This window comes from Lytechinus pictus, chromosome 8 (assembly GCF_037042905.1).
Source record: "Lytechinus pictus isolate F3 Inbred chromosome 8, Lp3.0, whole genome shotgun sequence".
Lineage (NCBI taxonomy): Eukaryota > Metazoa > Echinodermata > Echinoidea > Temnopleuroida > Toxopneustidae > Lytechinus > Lytechinus pictus.
Window position 1 is genome coordinate 10515774 of NC_087252.1, and position 19539 is coordinate 10535312.

General features: G+C 35.6%; 1 protein-coding gene across 1 annotated transcript in view; it reads left to right on the forward strand.

The window, feature by feature from the left end:
* LOC129266335 (protein sel-1 homolog 3-like) overlaps window positions 1–19539 on the forward strand; it is a 42218-nt gene that overhangs the window by 8335 nt on the left and 14344 nt on the right. The window contains exons 5-15 of the mRNA XM_064103562.1: window positions 994–1109; window positions 3942–4136; window positions 4704–4842; window positions 7002–7213; window positions 7948–8085; window positions 8373–8490; window positions 9017–9078; window positions 9466–9585; window positions 11827–11970; window positions 18732–18794; window positions 19246–19419. Coding sequence (XP_063959632.1) covers window positions 994–1109; window positions 3942–4136; window positions 4704–4842; window positions 7002–7213; window positions 7948–8085; window positions 8373–8490; window positions 9017–9078; window positions 9466–9585; window positions 11827–11970; window positions 18732–18794; window positions 19246–19419 — 1481 coding nt within the window. The remainder of the gene's footprint in view (window positions 1–993; window positions 1110–3941; window positions 4137–4703; window positions 4843–7001; window positions 7214–7947; window positions 8086–8372; window positions 8491–9016; window positions 9079–9465; window positions 9586–11826; window positions 11971–18731; window positions 18795–19245; window positions 19420–19539) is intronic.

A 19539-nucleotide genomic window follows, 5' to 3' on the forward strand; every position in this document is an offset into this window, starting at 1 on the left:
TGAAGTCAGGTTTAATTGTATAGACCATGGTCTAACTCTGTGTTAAAATTATGGGAAGCCAAAAGTGTCAAAATGTTTACTAAGTTGTATATTTCTTATATTTACTGTGCTCTTTCCTGATTCATCGATGGTGAAGACAATCATCTATTTATACTTCCTAGACAACTATGAATGATATGAGAGCCAAATGAGCTGAAATATGATATCTCTACCGTTAGTGATTTATGTAACATTTGGCTATCCATACTTAAACCACAACTTTAAACCTGAGTTTAAGTTAAACCTGACTTTAGAATACGGGCCATGGTATATTTCTTTGGTGTGCTTTTCTCTTTCCTTATTCTAAAATGGTGAAGACAATTATCTAATTTCATCCTTCCCACACAGTTGAGAATGATTTGAGAGTCAAATGAGCTGATACTATGAACCTCTACTGTTAGAGATTTATGTCACAATAGGCTTTCCATAGTTATACCACAACTTTAGACCAGCGTTTGAATGAAACCCAACTTCAGAATACGGGCCCTAGGTTTGAGAAAATTTTGTGGGAACACTATGAGGTAACCAAGAAGAGTATAAGGATATATAAAGGCTTTTGGTGCTGCATACCTTATCAAAGAATGGCCTTGGAATTGTTCTTCCCATAAGTAAAGTAATTCATTTGGTTATATTTTTATATTTATTTTTTTTGCATCGTTGGCCATTTAGATGAAAGCGCATGGATATATTGAAGGCTGAGAATGATGATTATATTTATAACAATGAAATACATGGAATATATGATAACTATACTCGCTGCATTGTTTGATCAGAAGCCTTGAATTTTGTGATATTAAGGGCAAGCTTAGGGCAATAAAATTGTCTATATGGCACATTTATATGTACTATTTATACTTCGTAATTCTATTCTTGTGTAGAGGAAAACAGAAAATCACTGTCCCCACAAATGAATCAAATTAAAGAATGTCTTATTCTTATTTTGTTTTTGTCCAGGTCAAGTGTTTGTCCAGATAGAGAATGATAAGAAGTCTTACATGAGTATGCTGAATAAGATCACACTACCTCTGAAGGAATGGATTCAGATGGTCTATATACAGGACGGTCGAAAGGTATCTATGAACCTGTGGTAGATTGCTTTGCTGCCGGTTCTAGCCAATGTTTGGGTTTACCTAAATAAGTGTTTTCAACTGGAACCGAAGGGTCTTTGTATAACGGATCCCCTACCAACCCCCATGGTCTCTGCTGTTGACCATGCTAGCGCAATGACTAGCTAGTGATTGTGAGAGAGTTGAATTATATGCTTTTCACACTGCACTTTTTTTCCTTAATCCCGGGAAATTGGTGGGGCTAAGGTGGGGTCTTAGCCCCACCAATTTCCCGATGTTAAGCTTAGCCCACTTCGTTTTCACACTACGTTTTAGCAATGTGGGCTAGCACGGTATATAGTACGGTACTATCTGGCCCTGCAAAAAAGCAGGGTTAGCCAGCTTATTGTGGTGCTAGCACCACAATTGCGGTGCTAAAAGATGCAGTGTGAAACGAAACTGGGCTAAGGAAAAGTGGGGCTAAGCATTAGCCAATCACAGCAGTCGAAATTGCACGTTAATCGCGCTCTGTGTGGTAAAATCATCAATATTCATGAGCTGTGTGATAGTCCGGGATTAAGGCATTAACCCCGGCTAAGCAAATAGTATGGGGTTAAGAAAGACAGTGTGAATAAAAAAAACAGATAGTATGGGGTTAAGGAAATACAGTGTGAAAAGCATATTACTGTGTTATGTCTTTGATTTTGTACTAAAAATGGAGGGTAGAAAAGGGCTATTGTATGATGGAGTGCCTGTTTTTACTCTGCAGACGACTAAGTCCCAAATAATCTACCTATAAATAATAAAAGAAAAACATTCTTCACAATCATGAAATGTTACCTGGGGTCCGTTTCATAAAGAGTTGCAACTGTTGTAACTTTGCCATTATGGCAACTACCATGGAAACCTTGATTCTGATTGGCTGCTGAGTCCTGTTACCGTGGTAGTTGCCATTATCAGAGCTGCCAACCATTACGTTTTTGCCGTAATCATTACGTTTTTTCATTCAAATTACGGCATTATGGTTTTTCTTTTCAAATTACGTTTTTTGACAATTTTGATAATGTGTGTACATAATTGTATGTATGTGTAGTGCGTGTTGAGCCCGAGATGAGCCTGGTACTTGCGCGTGCGTAGTCGCCCGCCGGCCGGTTTTCCAACGCACTTTAATAATTTGATAGCGCGCGCGTACATATACGTTTATAGTTGAACATGCGAGCGGCATGCATGGCACGAATCGCGATGTATAGCGACTGGTAAATACGTCTGTAAAGATGATGACGTCATCCAAGATGGCAACTTACGATGACCAACGAAAGGATCGAGGATGATTATGTATTGATCTTGGAAAGCTCTTCATTGTCCCCTGAAGTACTAATTATGGGTGATATTCAACATTTATTGATAGTTACACATGATTTATACTAGAGAGATGTCCTACTGCTTTTGGAATTTTTAAAAAAAGTCGGCACTGTAGCATTCAGTTTAGCAGGAATGGGAAGATTTCTTTCCCGGTTCTGGCGGCCTAGATGTCTGCTCTATAGTGCTGTCACTGCTGGGGATGATTGAGTGTGCGTGCAGTGTGATTGAGGCTGAGCTGTGTACATCGTGAAGTGATCTACGATGGGACTTTTGTGGAATGATTTCAACTTCTAGATCTATTTGAATTTTAGATTAGATTGATTTATGAATAATTTTTTTATATTTGTGGAATGTTACATGTACTTCCATTTTATGACACTTTAATTTTAAAGGGTATTGTTTGGCAAAAACAATTACTTGGGAAGAGCAGTCTGAATTGATGTGAACTTTTTTTTAATTTCTCTTAGTCTACAATTTGGTAGTTTTTCAGGAAACTCAACACAAAACAATGTATTATTTTAAAAGTGGAAAGGTAGCCCCAGAAAAATGGAGCCCTAAAAATGTTCACCAGAACTGATTTTAGTGCCCCTCAAAGAATTTTTTCTCGACAGATCTTTACTCTGATAAGGAAGTGCCGGAGTAGGTTGCACTACAAAATTAAAGTCCTACTTGTCTTTTTTTGAAAAATTTGCCTTGGTGCCCTTTTGACTAGAATAAAAGTGGCCTTCATGCCCTTTAGAATATAGTTCATGCCCCTTGAAATTTTGGGGCATCCAAGGCCACTTTGCCGGTTGCCCCAAGCTGAAAGTGCCCTTTTAAGAATTGCCTTGCCCCTCTCAATTCTTAATTCGAGCCCTGCTACTGACTTAATTAAAGTTGGTAGATTTTGTCAAAACAGGCCCAAGACTAAGGGTCCAATTTGTAACACTCGGTTACTTAGCCCAGACTAGGCCTAGTCCTAGAGATTAATTTTTTTTATTGTTCACTGCATACATACTTTTTGCATTGGATATTTGTCGCGTGTGGTTTTAAGGTTCGTTTTAACACATTCCTTTTTTTTGTTGGAAATTCCTTTTTTTTGCCATAATGATTCCTTTTTTTGCTTGCACAAGGTTGGCAGCTCTGCATTATGGCAAAGTTACAGCAGTTGTAGGTCCTTTATGTAACGGGCCCCAGATTTGGGTAAAGCTTTCTCTTGTGACTTGTGAGGCTGCTAGCTCATCAGACCTACACCACTGTGACAGGTGGCGAAGTGCTGATGCAGAGTGACCAAGTACGATGAAGCTCGCTTACAGCCTCCCAAATTAATACCGAAACAGGTATAATATCATGATTATGAAAATCTTACTTTATGTCTTTGCACAACTCAGATAGAACCCTTTCACTACTTTAATAGTTGCCATCATTACCTGATGTCTAACAGTCCATCCGCCTCCTTTCATTTCCAACCCCCCCCTCCTTAATCCATTCTTAACCCTCCCCTTCCCATTACAGTGGTCAATTCAGTTCTTTACCCAGGCCTCGCCCACATCCACCCATCTCGTGGGGAGGAGTACGTACACCAACGATGTCCACTACAACGAGACTGATGCTTTCTATCACCTTGGGGGCAGCAGTGCGGTCAGGTCTTTCAACGGTTTCATGGTAGAGGCTAAACTCTGGCGACATCAAGCAATAGACCCTCAGCAGGTAATATGCATGAGTTAATTGCCACTTGTTGTATGCCTTCTTGGTCTATTCCATTGGTCTCGTCACACACGGTCTTGAGCCATTTCATATAAAAGAGTTACAAGTTTGTCGTTATTGCAACTACCATGGTGAATGCTCAGTAGCCAATCACAGTCAAGGATTCAATGGTAGTTACAATAATGGCAAAGTTACAACAGTTGTGAGTCTTTATGAGACGACCAGTTCGTCTACTGAACCTTTGGTCTAATTGCCATTTGACCCATTTACCATTTTATCTAATTCCAGTTAGGCTTTACCATTCCGTCTAATACAACATAGGTCAATATTCTACATACATAAGGTAGAATGATATTTGCCTTTACAGTATAATTAAACATTGCATAAAAATAGACCTTTAAATGAAAAAAACTAGATTGCCACCAAATTTTGGTAGTCGGTTTTTTTTTATAATGCGCTACCAAAATATGGTATCAAAAATGCTGAAATGCCAAAAAAGTTTTTTGTGACATCCTCACTCCGGTACTCTATTGCCGCTAAAGATACAAATTATTTCCTACCCTACTTTAGGCTGCAAAAACTCCATTTGATGATCTGAATTATACCTCTGAGATCTCAAGGCATTACCAACAATGTGACAGCTTTCATCTATCAATGGAGAGGATCTTTGACATCTTCAAACTCAAACATGAAGACAAACTCAAGAAGGGTAAGTGAAGGTCAAGATTCATCTGTTTTGTTCATCAAATTGGCAGCATCTTTGATTTTCTATCCAAGTTTAATTTTCGAAAATTATTCTGTCTGGATATGAAATGCGAAAATGAACGATATATCAAAAGTCTTGGTGAAAAATTGCCTGTTTGCATTTAATGAATGGTGATTTAGTTCACTTCATCGCATTGCCAATTTAGATTAGGCCTATGAGCTGTGTTATACCTCTGATATCTCAGGCATTAAAATAATGTGATCACTTTCATTTATCCATGGAGAAGGGTTTTCAACATCTTCAAACTCAAATATAAAGATATCAAGAAGTCTAGTCAATGTGCATATTAAGTAAATTGAACTGAAATGTATAAAAATAAATCTCTTTGGAAGTAATCTTTACACAGCAATGCACAAGTGCATGGCTATAGTTCAGCGGGAGATGGCACTGTTGCGCATTAAATCCATGTACATATATTCAAGGGCGAATTCATGATACATGAACTAGCATGAAGTAGATGGATACATCAGGGCTCCGTAACACAAAGGTTAATAGCAATTGATATCTAATCTGAAAGAACAATTCTGATTGGTTCCTAGTCAGTCTACTGAATGAAATTCGCGTGCAACAAGGATTTTGATAGGCAATTTCATTTAGCGATGAATCGCTAACCTTTGTGTTACGGGGCCTGGATTATCTCGTAAATAAGAAAATCAGTATTTTCTTGATTTATACCCTTTAATAAAATGAACATCTTTTTTTGGCTTCTTCATGATTTGAACTTCTCCCATTCTTTCACAGTTAGAAAGAAGATAATATTCCTTATTTCCAACTCAATCAAAATATTTTTAAAGGAATTATGGACGATACTGTTCGACATTTTATATATGCAAGATTTGAAAGTTTTGACATTAGGTATTTCATCGATATATGGAATCTGAAATGTGAATTTTTTTCAGCAAGTTATGATGTGAAATATAAAGCTCCTAAATGTTTTATTTTAAATGTAGCATTGTGTGGTTATGATTTTTCCTATGTAGTTTTCATTTCATGCGAGTAACACTCTGGCCAACCTAGTGTTAATAGGTCAGGCCTTTTTTCATCTCGCTAAATAAAATCCATTAAACTGGATAGGTATTTCTGGCTCTAGTGGATAATGTGCTGTATATACTGTGCACGTTGTTGCGAATCAGGAAAACTTACATTGATTTTATAATGCGTGTAAAGGCCACCGCACACCTTACGACTGTTCGCGGTCCGATTTTGGAACAAATCGCATTTTACTCATTTTCTGAAAATGTGAATGGAACATATCATTTTATTTGAGGTTAAAATTAATTGAAAGAATACTAATATAACCATTTTCAAATCGTAGCCAATCGTACGACTGCTATGACGTCATTACGACTAAAAATTAAATTCAAAGGTCATTTAAGGTCAATGAACTTTGACCATTTTCAGCGTATTTATTGAATTACCATCTTAACTCTGAAATGTTTTGTTCTAGTTCATAAAACTTGGACATAAGAGTAACCTGTGCGAGTTTCATGTCACATGTCCAAGGTCATAGGTCATTAAGGTCAATGAACTTTGGCCGTGTTGGAGGTAATTATTAAATTGCTGTCATAACTTTCAAAGTTTATGGATATAGTTTATGAATTGTGGGTGGACACTGGGGTAATCTAGTATCACTGACAAGTCTTAGGTCACATGATCAAGGCCAAATGTTATTTAGGGTCAATGAATGTAGTATTGTATCATTATAGGAATGATGTTTTTTGTAAATAATAATTTGATAGTAGTTTTCAAAGTCAGCACTGCTGCTACATGTATATTGAATCGCGTAATGCAGGTGAGACTGTCAGAGGCGCTCCACTTGTTATTTATGCGTGGTCAAAGAAATATAGTTTACATATATATTTGAATTTTAATGTTAAAGTCATATGGATACCCAAGTCATTCGATATTCTTTTACTAAATATCATGAAATTTGGGTTTCCTTCTTATTGATACAACACCTGTTGCATAAAACTTTTGCCATAAAAAAAAACTTAAAAAAAAAAACCCTCTGCCATTGACGATTACCACATTGCAAAACTTTATGCAGCAGACTTCATATGCTAGTATCTGTTCATTTATTTATTTTATTTTTTTGTATTTAGTAACTTGCCCAAGCCATCCTCCATATCTTGCCGATAACCTTGGTGCAGGAGAAGACGATCAAGAATCTTGCAGATTATGGGAGCAACCTGCTCCCAGAAGACAACTCAGGCTCTGGAGGTTGCTGCAACAAAGTGCTGTAATAAACAACAGCTATGCAGCAACGCATGAGTGGATTGGGCATCAGCTCTACCAGCATGTTCTTCAAAGACTGGTAAGGCCCCATTTAGGGGAGCATTGCACGAATGAAATAGTATCGAGTATTGTTATAAGCTACTGAAAATCCTTTCATCCGATTGGCTGAGAGCCCCCAAATCGGTGAAAATCAATGACACTTTCCATGAAACACGACCCAGGGGCCCGTAATACAAAGCTTAGCAATTATCATAGAACATTTTTACGATTGATTGCATTGACTACAATGTACAATTAATTGCAAAATCAAGCATACAATTAATCACTGACATTTGTGTTACAAGACCCAGATGTGATGCGAGAAATTGAAGGAACTTTTTTAAATGGGAGCATCGTGGTTATGAATTTCATTATTCATGAGTACAGTAATACCATGTTGTCGTGAGTTTTTCTATGCAAATCTGGAACGATTTTGCATGCAAACTTCCTTGAAAATGTGATTGCCCAACATATGTATGCATTTTTTCAGCAAAAAAAGTTTCTTACATCTGCAACATTCTTCTTGATACTTATTTTTAGTGCTTATTGAGCTTATTTGCTTAATTTTCCTTCCTCTTTCCTGAAATAGCTGTCAGTAGACTTGATCAGCTCTAATTTGTTTATTTTTGTGATGATGATTTTCTAACTCACCTTTCAAAGTCACAAATATACCAATTTTTTCCTGTTGCAATGTTTTTTGTTTGTTTGCTAATGTGTATTATTACATTTTAACATCTACCAGTTAGCACCTTAATCTTTGATCTCTATTCACAGCCGACGGAAGGCCTTGAAGGTATGAAAAGAAATATACCGTGGCTTAGACAAGCTAGTTGCTATGGTAACATGGATGCTGCTAGTCTCCTAGCAACGGTATACAATGCTGGACTTGGAGTACAGACAAACGTGTCAAAGGTGAGACATTCTGAATTTACTTTCTCCAATGCAAGCTTTACCTTTATTATATATATATATATGTTTTCATTCACAGATAATGAAACAAAAATTAGTGATATTTCGCAGATCCACTTTGACTTGATTCTTCCGTTTATCAACACAGTCTTTCATCTATTGACTGGTAGCAGCGCAAGGGTAGTAATCACCTTTAGTACATTGTTAGCTTTAGCTATTATATTTGAAAATGTGCTGAGTCCTATTTCACTGATCTGCCTTGAATTTATTTCTTCTATTCATTTACACAGGCTATGATCTACTGGCTGGTAGCAGCGCAAGGTGGCAATCATCTTGCTATGCTAGCCTTAGCTAACAAACATCACAAAGGCATTGATGGCGTCCCCGTTGACATGGACTATGCTTTCAGTAAGGAACAATCCATTCTCATTTTGAAGCAGATTCATGCTCTTGTGCGTTATTATCTAATGGGGTATTGCAAGAACGTTGTGATCAATTGCAACTCTATTATGGGTCCCAATATCAATCCTAAATCTGGAAATTGATAACAAATTTTGATGCAATTGATGATCTGCTTCTTGAAACAGAAATTTGAATCAACTTGCTATAATCACAATCAGTCTATCAATTGTAAAGTTGTGATAGTAATTTGCAATGGATTGCATATATATTTTCTACCAACTTCCCCTATTAAGTCTTATTTGAAAAATAGTTATTGTATGTATTAAATAATGTATGTCAGTGGTGGATTCACAAATTGGTGCCTTTTATGCTCAAACCCCCCCCCCCTCCCCCGATGTAATGCCCATCTTTATGCTCACTCTACAAATTTGTATAGGATTTTAGAAGTTAGGTGTGTAACATTTTCTTGATCTTGCAATGGTGGTGACAGTCAAGAATCTAATCTTTGATCCCATTTCATCTCTCTATACAGACTATTATTACAAGATTGCTCAGGAAACCGCGTTGGATAGGACAAAGCACACAGAAAATGATGTAAGTATAGAAAGTAACTATGGTGCATATTCGCTATCATCAGGATGTGTGGAAAAACAGAGAGAGATGTGTATATGATATAAAAGTGCCAAATAGGTAGGTGGGTGGGTGGGTGGGTGGATGGACGGATGGATGGATAGATGGATAGATAGATAGATAGATAGATAGATAGATAGATAGATAGATAGATAGATAGATAGATAGATAGATAGATAGATAGATAGATAGATAGTTTAACAATAATAAAAAGAGTGCTACTACACAATGTCAATATATTTTATAGAAAGATAAAACATTACAAGCAGTTGATAACTCTATTAAAGTATGGACCACAAGAAACTGAATGAGTGAAGAGTGCCCTCTTGTGACCATTATTTGTCCATCCAGATTCATTTTGAAGCGATACGTCTGACGGACGAGCAGCAGCTACAGACCCAGACTGGTGAGAGTGGTGACTATTTTAAATGGCTCAAACATCAAGCCAAACAAGGCGTGGCAGATGCACAGGTAGGGACACCATTCTCTTGAGATATGTCACCATTCTTTATTAATTTATGAGGGGTAATGAATTTAGGCTTGATTTTCTAAAGATGAGTATTGCTGTTCATATCTGATGATAAATTTGCATGAATTTTCTCTATAAAATTGGTGAAGTAAAGTTAGGCTTGAACATAAAACTAAACAAGGGGAGTTCGGGAACTTGTTTTTTAATGCTTAACCCTTTCAGTCTCAGATAGATAATATTGTCATAATTCTGATCAAGATCAAAATGGCTTATTTTTTTATTTTCAAATACTTGTTTGTATTAAGGTGACCCTATTGTATGATGTGACAATGAAATAATTAATTCTTTATGTGATATTTAATTGTGTTAACTGCCCTTTTCTTTTTTGTTGTCCTCAGCATAATTTGCTTTACAGCCTGAATGTTTTTTTTTATAACATACAAAATAGATGCATGCTAAAATGATTGATATTCATGTTCTAATTATAAACATGTATGCTTTCATATACTGTGATATAATCTATAATTGTCATAGTTTTGGTATTGTCTTTAAAGAATTCTTAATTTCATTGCATTTAAGATCAACTAAAAATCAACTTGGAGAATAGTTTGTAGATTGCATGGCTGGTGAAAAGTTTGACATTCATTTTGTCTTTAATCATAAAAGAAAATAGAAGCTTACAGAATTGCTCCATGTATATATGCATGCTCATTAGTGTTTCTCAACTTTCTTCCCCCAAAGGCCCACTTTGGTCGCTTCATTAATTATTTTCCGCGGCTCACCTCCATTCTTAATTTCACTTTGAGGCCCATCTCACATATCTGAATAAAAAGAAAATCTTCAAGTAACATAACAAACGAGTGCAGAATCAGTGATGTCTCGTTACCCTTTTTTGTTTGCTTTTTAATTTTTCTTGATATCATATCCCAGCGGAGGATGAACCCAATTTGATGCGAAGAGTTCAAGGGGGCCTAAGATGTAGCCCTGTGAATACCCACTTAGCCCTGTTGAAATGAGTGTAAATTGGCCTGGTTCATAAATTGTTTGGAAAAGGGAAAAATTACATATGGGATGGTTCTTAATTCACCCTCAAAATGCCCCAAGAGATATTAAAAAACTAAAAAAGAACCCATGAAATATGTATATGATCCAATGTAAACTGTAAATACAATGTAGAAAATTTTTTCCTGGTGATCTCAAAATGTAGACCCAGAAAGGTTTTTATCACTTTTTTGCCTTGTTCGGAACAATTCTAATGTACCCTGATTTTGATGGGGTCTATTGGGTATTCATTTTGTTCCATGACAATTGCTCCGATTGAAAATCTGCCTTTTAAGCCAAGTATAATATCCAACACTAAATAAACCCTAATCCTTATCTTCACATCATTCTGAACCAAAAATTATTACAATCCTAGCTATAACCCTATGCCCTCTTAGATATTATGACCAGGCCACCAGGGCAAATGTCACAGGAGTAAATGTTGTGTCACCATTCATTTGGCCATACCTTTGGCAACCATGGCCCTATTCAAGTCAAAATTTGAGGTTTTTAATCATGCTCTACCAAAGTTTGGTCATTGAAATACGCAACAAGAAGGGGGACGTCAAACAAATTTGGTAAATTATAGAAAATATACCATTTTGAATCGCAACACTGTGACATTGCCTACGTGTACAGGTTGTCCCCAATTTCATATGACTTGATCACATTGATAATGGAACACAGACCACCAGCTGAGAACCGCTGATATTCTGTACAATATGACAGAGAAGTTCATGACTGAATGTTGTAATAATTATGCATGTGATATATGGAATGGTGTGGACTTTTCATGACAATGATAAGATTTTTTAAAGAAATGATAGTATTAGAAATTTCATTAGGAAAACAAGTTGCCTTTTTTCTTCCAATTTTGAATGCATGTAATTCATCCATGTCTTTCTTCATTTTCCATATCTTTCCAATACCTCCTCCCCTCCCCTCTAAACACATCCCGCAATCTCTCACTTCCAAATACTTCTTCTCTGTCTTAATACATCTTTCCCAATCCGCACTTTCTGATGCCTTTTTCTACATCATATCTCACTCTTCTCTCTCCTATTTCTTTCTCTTTCTCTCTCCCTTCTCTGTCTCTACTCATATCTGGACCCATTTCTACATTTCATTATCATTTTCTTTGTACCTCTCTCTCCTCCCCCTTCCCTCCCTCATTCTCCCCTTCATTCATCCCGTCATCGTAGCTCAATCTAGCTCGCATGTATTACCATGGTGCGGCAGGGGTGCAGAGAGACATGGCAGCGGCCGCAGAGTTCTATCGCCTCAATGCGGAACAGAACCCTGCCGATCCCGTCGCTCAGTACGACTATGCTGTCCTTCATCTCCGGGTGGGTATTCTCTGGTGGAGGTCAGAGGTCAAAGGTCATGGCACAGTTTGGGGTTGTACTACTTGGAGATGCGATTTTTCTGGCTTTTTCAGACCTTATATTTCCTAGCACATGGGTTTTAACATGTTCTGGCTTTACAGGCCCAGTTACAAAACTGACTGCCATACAGGTACACATTCCTGATTACTCGCCCTGTGTATTATGAAGACTGCTTGATCATGTTAAAAAATGTAGTGCGGCTAGTCATAAAGTGATCTCAATTTTCTCTGAAAAATGAATGTAAGGAATGATTACAAAAGTAAGGCAACACAAGCTGAATGTGCTGAGATTCACAGTATAGTGTATTGATAATGGGAGTCACCCACAGCAATGAAAAAGCTTATCCCTGTATGAAATTATTTTTTTGTCATATTCATGTATTTGAAAATACATCAATATACTTCGAATAGAATAAGGTAATCCTAAAGTAACCCATTTTCAGCCAAGATTGTACCAATGGCAATGCTTAGATTTTCTAAACCCCAAACTGTGTCAATCTTTTGTCTCTTGCTAATTATAGTGGAGTGCATTGTAGTGGAGAAATTGGTGCTTCAGATGTGCATGTTTTTATTTTCTATTTCAAAATGGCTGTAGTATACACACTGTCAAAGGAAAACTTTTAGAAGCTGAATAGAGCAAACTAAATAGAACAAACACATTTGAATTCATACAATTGCACAATATTTAAGTATATTCATGAATCTTGGTATATTTGGATATGTCAATAAATTTGGCTTTATATTGATAAATTTGAATTAATCAATAAATTTGATTATTTTTTTACATATCCACAATTTTTGATGCATTCAAGTTTGTCACTATATTTGAATATTTTGATGCGTCAATTAATATGAATATATCATTTGAATATTATTGAATATTGTTATCAAAATCGACTACTTCAGAGCAGTATTGAAGTCATGTACATCAAAAAATTAGAATATTTTTTGACATATCCAAAAACCTTGATACATGTTTAAATCAATATATATGAATATATATCAAAATGAATATGAATATATTTGAATATAATGATCAAAATGCATGACTACAGAGCAGTATTGCCCAGACTCTATTTTGGGGAACACGTGGAGTGAAGAGAAACATGGAACACGCTTCAGCGTATTACGCCGAGACGGCACAGACGCATCCAATAAATAAGATCGCACTCTATGACTACGGTATTGTGCTTCTACGGGTGAGGAAAAAAGTGGCCAACAAGATTTCTCTTTGAATTCAATTCAATTCAAATTCATTTCCACAATTGAAAGATAAATCATTGGCAAAAAAAAAAAGCTATTTTATTTGTGGAGGGGTTTAAGGAAACCTAATTGCTTAATTAAATACAAGTGTAAATTAGCCCCATGACAATAATAAAACTAATATATGTAGAATTTGCATGAGAATGAAGAAAATACAGTCGTAACATACATGTACAGTATACATGTACATGTAATTTAAAATAATATCCAGAAGAGATAATTATCAAGGAAATTGTCTTGATAATAGCATTGTGATGTAAAAAGGGAGCATCTCATTAAAGAACTATTCAGTGATTTTTCACTGACTATTTGCTATAAGCTATTGAAATCCTTGCTTCTGATTGGTTCAGATGAAATTAGTCAGTGAAAATCACTGAAAGGATACTTCATGAAAAGCGCCCTTGAATTGTTCTAATCCAACAGGGCATAAGTTGTGGATAAACATGTCTGATCATCAACCTTTTATCAAATTAATTTGAAATATGATATATTCTTAAAGTACATATACTGAAAGAGAATGAGGTAACTACTGTAGAATATGAATCAATGTAAAAGCGTCATATTGATAGCATCAAATTCCGATGACAATTGACTACAATTATATTGTTTGAAAGAATCAAGGTACATATATGGCATGAATACACATCTTTGAGGTGTTTTATATTAGCTGTTCATATTACAACTTTTTACCTTTTCTTGTGCTAAATCAGATGCCCGACAATTTATATCCCTTTCTGCTTCTTGTGAAAAGCAATCTATTTAGATTAGAATTCTCATTTGAATGGAAAATGTATTACTTGTCTGAAGAAGTTCACTCCCATTATGATAAAAGATAACAAATTTGGCTACGTCAAGTAGCACAAGAAAGGGTCACCAGATATGCATAAAGTCATGCATATTAAAATCTTACCAGCAGCTTTGACATATATTGTAATTGTGATTGTATCATGAAATGGGGACTTAAGGCCACTGCACACCTTACGACTGATCGCGATCCGATTTTGGAACAACTCGCATTTTGCTCATTTTCTCAAAAAGTGAATGGAACATATCATTTTATAGTATCCCGTAATTAGTAACCAACTGGAATAAAATTATTGGAAATGGTTTTTTGACTGATTTGAGTAGGTATGGGTGTCAACATTTACCAAAAAAAAGTTAGAAGGAATACGGGTTGGGGAAAGTGCTTTTTTTCAAGGTCAAAGGTCAATGACATTTTTAAATATACCGTATCATGGTATCTCCCAGATAAAATATTACAGGTTGGTGATCATGGTGTCAAAATGCACAGATTCGTACATGAAGATCAAATAAAATCAAATCAAGTACCTACAATGCTCATTCACCCATGAAATTCAAGGTCAAAGCCCTTCAAAGTTCAATGACCTTTATTACATTATATACCATATACGGTATAATGGTATCTCTGAGATGAAAAGGTGCAGGTTGGTGATCTAGGTGTCAAAATGCAGAGGTTCTTACAGGAAGATCAAATAAAATCAAATTAATTACCAGAATGCACATTAAACAATAAAATTCAAGGTCAAAGCCTTTCAAAGGTCAATGACCTTTTTTCTACATCATATACCATATACGGTATAATGCTATCTCTCAGATGAAAAGGCGCAGGTTGGTGATCTTGGTGTCAAAATGCACAGATTCTTACAAGAAGATCAAATGAAATCAAATCAAGTACCTACAATGCTCATTCACCAAATGAATGAAATTCAAGGTCAAAGCCTTTCAAAGCTCAATGACCTTTTTTTTACATTGTATACCATATACGGTATAATGGTATCTCTGAGATGAAATGGTGCAGGTTGTTGATCTTGGTGTCAAAATGCAGAGGTTCTTACAGGAAGATCAAATAAAATAGAATTAAGTACCCAGAATGCATATTAAACTATAAAATTCAAGGTAAAAGCCTTTCAAAGGTCAATGACCTTTTTTACATTATGTATCACACTGTATAATAGTATCTCTGAGATGAAACGGCACAGGTTGGTGATCGTTGTATCAAAATTCCCAGATTCTTACAGGAAGGTCAAATAAGATAAAGTTAATTACCTAGAATGCATACTAACCCATAAAGTTCAAGGTCAAAGGTCAGTGACCTTTTTACATAGGCTATATATCGTATAAAGGTATCTCTGAGATAAAACGCTGCATGTTGGTGATTTTGATGTCAAAAAGCAATTTTTGCAAGAAGATAAAAAAGACTCAACATAATCCAATATCCAAAGTCAAAGGTCAAAAGTTGATAAATATTTATATATCCATGCATGATTCCCCCAAAAAAGAAATTTATCCATTATATTCACATTTTATTTGTGAATAATAGAAAGAAAGATAACTATTTGTAATGAACACTTGGAAGTCTAATAATTTCACTCTGAAAGAAATAAGGATAAAAAATGGCCATGGAAAATATATTTAGGAGTTAAAGGTCAATCAACTATGTCAATAGCGTCAGGGAATTTAAGTAAATAGGTCGATATAACGTGATTGTGGCATGTAGGTATAGTGATTCTGATGGGAAAAAGACTGACCTCTGTGGAAAAAGAACACAAATTCAATAGTTGAATCCTTGACCAATGATGATGTCAAAATACAAGTTCGAGGTAAAATTGGATCAAATAGCACTTTTTCTTATAATATACTGTAATGCATTGACAAAAGTGTAAAAAAAAAATAATGTGTGATGTAATTTGAAATGGTGACAATGGTGAAGTTACCTAAAGTAGCAGCATTTAGATATGCATTTTATAAATCTAAATCAAGGTGCTAATTTCTCTGTAGCAATAGGTCACTAACCTCAAATGCTACAATCAATACTATAACGCTATAACTTAATCTGTAAATGGAAAGGATAGGCCTAAGTCTTATGGCAAGCATCATCCGAGAACATTTTCATATAGCCAGGGACAATGACGAAGAATTAAAATAAGGCAATCATTAGAGCTGCAGCTTTTTTGTCATAGATGAAGTTAAGTGTCTCAACTTCAGCAAAGAGTAATTGAACTCTTGAAAACCTTCTGACATTTTCAAGACTTTGATCTGGCCCATTCAATGAAAGCCTAACGTTCTGTCAAGGGATATCAGACCAGGATCTATATCATTACTGATAATTGCACACCTTGATTCTCAAGAACTGGAAGTGGTGCTGTAGGAGTTTTGTTAGGTCGGTGGATGTGTACTTGTAAGCTATTATCTCCTTTTGAACTTCATTGTTATATGCCTAATTTGTGCATTATAATAATCAGTTGTTCTGGACCAAAAACATGATCCTTGTACAAACTGATACCTAGTAGAAATAGCATCATGGGTGACGTACGGCAGAGAGCAGATATGAAGTTTTGTCTTGCAGCATTAGCATCACAAGCGATTCTGGCAGCTCGCAATGAACTGATGAAAGGTACTAATAATACGGGAATTCACCTTAGTTTGTTGAAGTTGATATATATATAATTTACTACATGTATATGACAGAAGCTGCAGCTCTAATGATGGCCTTCATTTCATCATCATCATCATCCCTCTGCTGTTTGGAAATGCTCTCAGATGATGCTAGCTGTGACATGAGAGTTAGACCTGTCCTATCCATTTTCAATAGTTTATAGTATTTATTATAGCATTGAGGTGAGTGGCTTATCGCTGGAGAGAAAAGACACGACAACTTTGATTTAGATAAAATGATGCATTAAATGCTGCTACTTAAGATAAAAATCATTTCAAATTATATTCTTGATTTCATTTATTTTTCAGTGCTTTTGGCAATGCATCGCAGTATATGAAAAAGTGTTATTTGGTTATTGTTATCAACTTTTTAAACTTAATTTCCACTGATATTTTGGAAAGGGCTCATTGACCTCTGACCCCTAAATACATTCTCCATGGCCTTCATTATTTCAGACCGAAATTATGAAACCTCCATGTTTTCATTACAAATTAGCCATGGTTATTAACATTATTCAGATATAAAATATGAACACAAAAGATATTGTTTTTGGTTATTTTTGTATCATATAGATTATATATTTCCTCTGATCTAGGATTTCAAGGGTGAAAGTTTATTCTTTATACTTATTTTAGTGTTGTTTAATCTTCTTGTACAAGTCTTTGGATTTTGGCACCAAGATCACCAACCTGCTGTGTTTTATCTCAGAGATACCATTAATTATTATTATCCCATGTTAAAAAGGACATTGACCTTTGTCCTTGAATTTTATGGGTGAATGTACATTCTCGATGCTTAATTTTATTTTATCTTCCTGTAAGAATATGCGTGTTTTGACACCAAGAACACCAACCTGCATCGTTTTATCTTAGAGATACAATTATATAATATGGTATATGTAGTATAAAAGGTCATTGACCTTTGGCCTTAAATTTTATGCGTGAATGTGCATTCTAGGTACTTAATTTTATTCCATTTGATCTTCTGTTAAGAATCTGTGCATTTTGACACCATGATCACCAACCTGTGCTTTTTCATCGCAGGGATACCATTATACAGTATGGTATATAATGTAAATAGGTCATTGACCTTTGAAAAGCTTTGACCTTGAATTTTATTGGTGAATGTGCATTCTAGGTACTTAAGTTTATTTTATTTGATCTTCTTGTAAGAATCTGTACATTTTGACACAATGATCACCAGCATGTACCTTATCATCTCAGAGATACCATTATACGGTATGGTATATAATGTAAAAAAGGTCATTGACCTTTTGAAAGGCTTTGACCTTGAATTTGATAGGTGAATGTGCATTCTAGGTCATTAATTTTATTCTATTTGATATTCTGGTAAGAATTTGTGCATTTTGACACCATTATCACCAACCTGCGCCTTTCCATCTCAGAGATACCATTATACAGTATGTACGAAAAGGTCATTGACCTTTGACCTTGAAAAAAGGCACTTTCCCCAACCCGTATTCCTCCTAACTTTTTTTGGGTAAATGTTGACACCCATACCTACTCAAATCAGTCAAAAAACCATTTCCAATAATTTTATTCCAGATTGGCTCTTTTGGGGTCTAATTTAGGGATACTATTATGTGAGGTTGAAATTTATTGAAAGAATACTGATATAACCATTTTGATAGATTACAAGCCTTTATTTTAGAGTAAAGGCCAAATTAGTTTTAAATCGTAGGCAATCGTACGACTGCTATGACGTCATTACGACTAGATTTTAAATTCGCTTTTATTCTAAGAAGGATGATAGCACATTCACAGATTTGAATACAGGTATTCGTATGATGATTTAGAACATTACGCAGGTTAAAGATATTCCAAGTCTCAATATTAGCATCAAATTCTACTACATTTTATTCTGAAATTGGGTCGCAGACCAATCGTAAGGTGTGCGGTCGCCTTTAGTCTCCCAAGGTCAAAAGGTCACAGATGTCATTGTATGCATCCTATGTTTTGTTGTTTGTTTGTTTTTCCTGATAGGGTCAAGGTGTGGAGAAGGATGAGGAGAAAGGAATGGATTACCTCAACAAGTCAGCTGCATTGGTGAGCTTGATATGAATTATTTATGTAATATCATCTGAATCAATGAATATTCATTAATGCTCATTGATATTCATGAATATTAATTGATTTTTCTTGTCAATTGAGTTCATGTCCACTTTAGAGAGAAGTATTTCGTTTCCAAGAGTATTTGATGTTGAAAGGCACCACCCTATAAAATTCACTTGGGATGTCAAGGTGCTAAAAAATACTGAATAATAATGCAAGTATAGAAATTAAATAACTATGATGATGACAATGATGAATGGGAGTAGAAATAGTGATAGTGAAAAATTATAATGTCGGTGATAAAAAATAATTATAGCAATAACGATGATAGATAAGTATAATGCAATATGTTTCATTTACTAATTATTTAAAAACCTGAAAAAAAACTGAAGTGTTCTCTGCCCTGTTTTCTTATAAACTTGTTCGTTGAACTTTGAACTCTTAGGGTCACGGTCCAGCGTATACCGCCCTCGGTTGGTACAAGCTGAATTTTGATCATGATGATAAGGCTGCGGCGCACTACTTTGAGAGGGGTGATGCCTTGGGGCATAGAGATGCTGCACATAACCTGGGATATATGCATCTATATGGGAGATACCCTGGAAAATCTATTGATAGGGTAAGAATGATGATGATGATGATGATGGTGGTGGTGGTTGTGGTGGTGGTGGTGGTGATGATGATGATGATGGTGGTGGTGATGATGATGAGGATGATGATGGTGGTGATGGTGAGGATG